The 5359-nt window shown below is 32.5% G+C and overlaps 1 protein-coding gene across 1 annotated transcript in view; it reads right to left on the reverse strand.

The window, feature by feature from the left end:
• The window catches only part of LOC108686559 (neurexin-1), a 223869-nt gene that overhangs the window by 206956 nt on the left and 11554 nt on the right, over positions 1 to 5359 (reverse strand). Inside the window, exon 2 of the mRNA XM_018191928.1 lies at positions 1712 to 1762. Within this exon, the coding sequence (XP_018047417.1) occupies positions 1712 to 1762 (51 nt within the window). The remainder of the gene's footprint in view (positions 1 to 1711; positions 1763 to 5359) is intronic.

The following is a 5359-nucleotide window of genomic DNA, read 5'->3' on the forward strand; positions in this document are numbered from 1 at the left end:
ATATTTTTTTATATATATTTTCTTTTTCTCTTTTCTTCGATCTCTTTCTTTGCCCTTTCTGCGGATTTACCGTTGTCACGCCGCGATTGCGGCACAACAGCTCGTAATACGTAAATTTCCACGAATGTATACGCACTGCTGCATGATTAAGAGAGACTCGACTACCACGAGATGTAGTGACAAGGAACGAAATACGAAGGAGACGAGAGGAGATAACAAAGATAGAGAGGACGGCTTGGTACCGTTTGCATACCGCTGTATAATATACGTAACTGCGTTACACGACGTACAATGCGCGCATTAGGGAAGGAATAACGATACGTCGTTTCGCCAGCTTTGCGCTGCTCTGATTTGGCCCTGACGTAATGATGTTCCGCGTCGCTTATTTGTTCCGCCGAAAGCGCCGCGTAACAGAGAGAGAATGTTGCAGACGAACAAATTTACTGTTTGACTGGCATATATACACTGAAAAAAATTGGTTGAATTAACCTGAAATACATATATAATAATCAGGCTGTTTATTTTGATTAAAATAACCAGATAAATTTGGTTGCATATATTCTGGTTACAATAATCCGCTATATTTAATTGTATGAATAGTGTTAACAATTTTTTATTGAAATATCCGATTTAATAATAACTGGAAATTCTGTTCTGTTCTACCAATACTACTTTAAACATATATTAATCCATGTTTTTTTTCTCTTGTAGTTACAATAATCGGATATATGTTTGGATATTAGTACCACATACGCATTAACTAAATTAATCGGTATCATGAATGTTCTGGTTGCATCTCAAAATATTTGATTATAACCAGAAATTCTATTTACTTTCTCCAAAATTTGCTTAATGAAACATATCTTGTGAATTCAACCAACTGTTTTTTTCGGTGTATATTTTTTGTTTTTCATGAATGCAATTAGTAAAATACGTTAATGAAAATTTTATTTAAAAATTTTGTCGAATATCTTATATTTTTCATCCTATTGACTTCACGACATCTTCATTACATAATCGAATTACCTGAATCTCATTATAGCTCATCGATGCGACAGTGACTCAAAGTCTGTATGCATACGATCGTAATTAACGATCGTAGTCGGCGTATATACGTGGAAACCTTGTTGTTTGTCAATGACAAATTCGGAGCTCACTTGATTGAATGTAACAGGGCATACAACCTATCCGCAGCATATAACGGTTGTCTTATGAGATATTAAGCCATAATCCGGTCATCCCACATCACGTAATAGAATTGGTAGCGTCATGGTGAAAACAACAAAAATCGTTGTGTTACAATGTCCGGTCGAGAAGCCGATATACCGGTGGGTCCCACGAGGCAAGCATATATTCGCTCGTGCATGAAATCTGTTTGCCGGCTTTATCGCTCGCGTAGTTTCATGGCGCAGCCATTTGAAAAATGAAAAAGAGCTCGGCGGTGTACCGAATAACTCTTTACCCCACGACAATTCTTATTGCCTCGCGTGGTTGCACGTTTTTTTTTTTTTTTTTTTTTTTTTTTTTATTGTGCAACACTCAACAATTTATTAGTACGCGACGATTTTCAGTGAAGCGAGAAGATCTTATTATCCTATCTTTTTAAACCTATTTTAATTCTGTTGTATTTGCAAATAGTAATATATATTATTGTGTGTACTTTTATTTAATATTATATTCTAGATTTGTAGCAAAAAATTTCATTACTCACCCTCGGCGACTTGCGTTTATTGGTGCTCTCGACACAGGGAAAGCCACCGCACTGAAACACATAAAATTTACTTTGTAATTTTGTTTGCCTTTCATTTGTCTTTTTCTAATTACATTTAATAATATAAAGGAACTCTCTAAATTCTTTGTGAATCTTCAAAGAATTTAGAGAGAAAGAAGAAAAAATTATTGAATAGGTAGGGTTGTAGAATATCACAATTTTTTTATATAATTTGCGCTGCATTCTGAAGGTGAACGTCAAAATTACTTCTATTGTACACAATCTGCTTAGACGTTAAAAAACATAGTCACTGATTGTTATAAGTTATTTACTACATTATGTTGTGAAAGCTGTTTTAGTGTTGCAGGTAATAAATAGTTTTACAATTATATACTCTTTTTAAATAATTTTGAAAAGTATGTTAATATTAATTTTGTAACATGTCTATATTAACGTATGCACTTAGTAAACAATAAAATAAATTTAGATCAAATTTAGTACATTTTCTTGAGTTAAATTGCTTAACTCCAATATTTTAGTTAAATTAAGAACAGATTGAAAGAAATAGTGACGTATAGAAAGTAGTGAGCTGTAGAAATTATTAAAGATAACTCAAATTGAGTATAATTTTACATCATGAATTTAACAGTGCAATAAATAAAAAATATATATATATAAGATATATAAATATTATATCTTCGACAGCAATATTTCATTAAAATTGTTGTTGGCAATTTAAAGCGCCAAGAAAGATCATTTGATTTGCAAAGATTTTTACGTGTAATATTGATCATAACTGGAAAAATATTTTTATGCACAAGATATCAGAACCAGAGATAGGTGACATAGATTAGCTTTATGATAGAATAAATTGTAGATGGCATGTATAAACTGCATTCGAAGCGATAGCAGTCTTCACTGCCTTTACTGTAAACGCTACGACTTCGTAGAGGTGACTGATCCACACAGTCATTTGGGTTTAGCGAACCTACGTACCCGAGCTTTATATACTGCCGCCATTTGTGTACATTTATATACTATACATATACCTATACTTATGCTTTTTGCTATAGCATAGCAAATATATAATTGAGAAGAGTCGAAGCAAATCAAACAATAAAAAGGAGAAAAATAGTAAAAATAGGAAGAAAGATAACTTAGATTCATATAGATGAGTGGAAGAAAAATCCATTCTTCTTATCATTTTTATCGAACGAGAGCCGTACGCGCTGCGAATGTCACCAAAAAATGTATTAACTTGCAGTTACATTATGGAATTGTGCACTGTTAGATGTCAAAGGAGTAATGGTAACCCAATCCGTAAGTTAAATAACATTTTTGTTAGTTTTAACTTTCATGTGTGTCAAAATGTAAATCAATTTATATCTTTAGTTAATAATTTTAAAATAAACATCTATATTAACGTGTATATACTTAATACATAATAAACTAAATTTGAGTCAAATTTAATACATTTTCTTGATTGTTTAATTTCATTGTTTTAATTAACGATATATTGAATAGGAGCAGTGGCAATCTATAGAATTATTAAAAATAATTTCAAATTGAGTGAGAATCTAATATTATGAATTTATAATAGCGTGTTCGCATCGAGAAAAGAATTTAACGATTAATATATATAAATTCATATTAAAATGAATTAAATTAATAGTAATTGTGACTCCAAGAATAAATCTAGTACAAAATGCCTGTGTGTGAGTCTGAAATTGTTAGTGCATAGATTATAATTCATCAATTATATAATTCGCACAAACAATTTGAATGTACTTACTAAATGAAGTTAACTGCAGACGTTTCGACTCTGAATTTGAGTCAGTGCGATAATTAGTGAGGTCGAGTACAAACTGGTTTAAATTATATATCTTATTTTATGAATATATAATTCAGGCACTAACAACCGCAAAGGCTCACATAGGCGTTTTACTTTACTTGTACAAGGAATTCATATAGTTACGGAAATATATACATTATATACATCATAGTTATCAATTAATTCTTATATTACATTACAAGTGTAACATTGTATGTGCATTTATAATCATTTCACATGTAGATGTATTTATAAATCAAGAGAATTCTGAATATTGTAATACAAAACTCGCAGATGATGTAGTTCGATTCACAGCTGATCTAAACTATAATTTAACATGACAAATAATATAGACTTTTTTAATTATATGCAAGCGAATGAAAATGAATCTCCTAATTTTTAGAAGGAATTTTTAGAAAGTTGTTAAAAAACGCATCGAGATATAAGTAGATGATAAATTGAGAAATATATATATATATCTTTGCTATTATACGAGAAATATTTTACGAGTTCTTTCCAGAAAGAATAATTCCGATCGTTTTATCTAGAAAATTTCATTATTGTGTGTGAATCATACTTAACGCGGGACACATTTATACGCCATTATAATCGCAAAGAAATGCTTTAAATGTCGTCTGTACAAAATGGTCCCACAGAACTCGCCGGTGTGGCAATAATTCGGTGCGTCCCTCATCCGGCTCGTCTGTTTATTACAGCATACGGTTTGACGATGCGACGGTAGGAAACCGCGCGGGTTTTTCAGCTCCCTCGTTACGTGGACGGCCGAAACGAGCCGTCATTTCGAAACGCGAGAAGCTCGCGCAACCATACAGCCGCGATATACCACGATACCGCAAATGCGGTTTATTATTTTATCGCGACGGGCATAAAAGTGGCGAGCACTCGTACACGATTTCTGGATCTCGCGTGCGTGCAACGAGCACGATGCGCAAACAACTAGGTGAAACGATGCAAAAATGTCGTCGACTGACGCGCGACGATCTTTTTTTTTTACATTGAAACTTAACTCTTAACTCTCTTTTAACTGTCTAACTGCGGACATCGTGTATGCAGAAGGAAGCGAGGTATTTACAGTAAAAACAAGTAAAGTGATTAATCGATTAAGGCTTTTTGCTGTTAGCTTGTTACATCGTTATTTCTGCTGCTCCACATGGAAATAATAAACGAGAGCGGTATTTTGTAATTATAGTGCATTTTTATTCTGCATGTCAATAACTTTGAAAAAGTTGCTTTTATATTGTATGTTAAAAAAACGATCAAATGTTTGTATCTACATATGTTAAATATTACATTATGTAAATATTTTCCGTTCAAATTTTCAATAACTTAGTTCTCTCAAGTACTAAATTAATCGGTTTTTATATTTAAAAAAACGCAAATGCGTATATCTCTGTTTAAAAGTGTATTTTGATATATGAAAATAGTTAATTGATAAAATGCTTCCTTTCTTATCTTAAATTTCAGAGCAGCTTCAAAAAAACAAAACATTATTCTATTTTTATACATGACCTTTTTTACATAAAACAATTGTGTTGAAAACAAACTTATGTAAATTTATATGAAATTTACTTCGATATGCATTGTTCTAGCAAAATGCAATTTTCCTGTCAAAAATATGACCTGAGAAACTTGGAATATGTCGGGATGGTGGACGAGTTTCATGAGGAAAGGACGTGAAGGAAGGACGCTCGGTTTTGTCGATGATTTGCCGAGTGGTCGCGACGCGGAAGAATGGAATTGCTTTCCGCTTCCGGCAAAATTCCCGCCATATTCCCAGGATATGCTACTTCCGATTA

The sequence above is a fragment of the Atta colombica genome, unplaced genomic scaffold (assembly GCF_001594045.1).
Source record: "Atta colombica isolate Treedump-2 unplaced genomic scaffold, Acol1.0 scaffold100, whole genome shotgun sequence".
Taxonomy (NCBI): domain Eukaryota; kingdom Metazoa; phylum Arthropoda; class Insecta; order Hymenoptera; family Formicidae; genus Atta; species Atta colombica.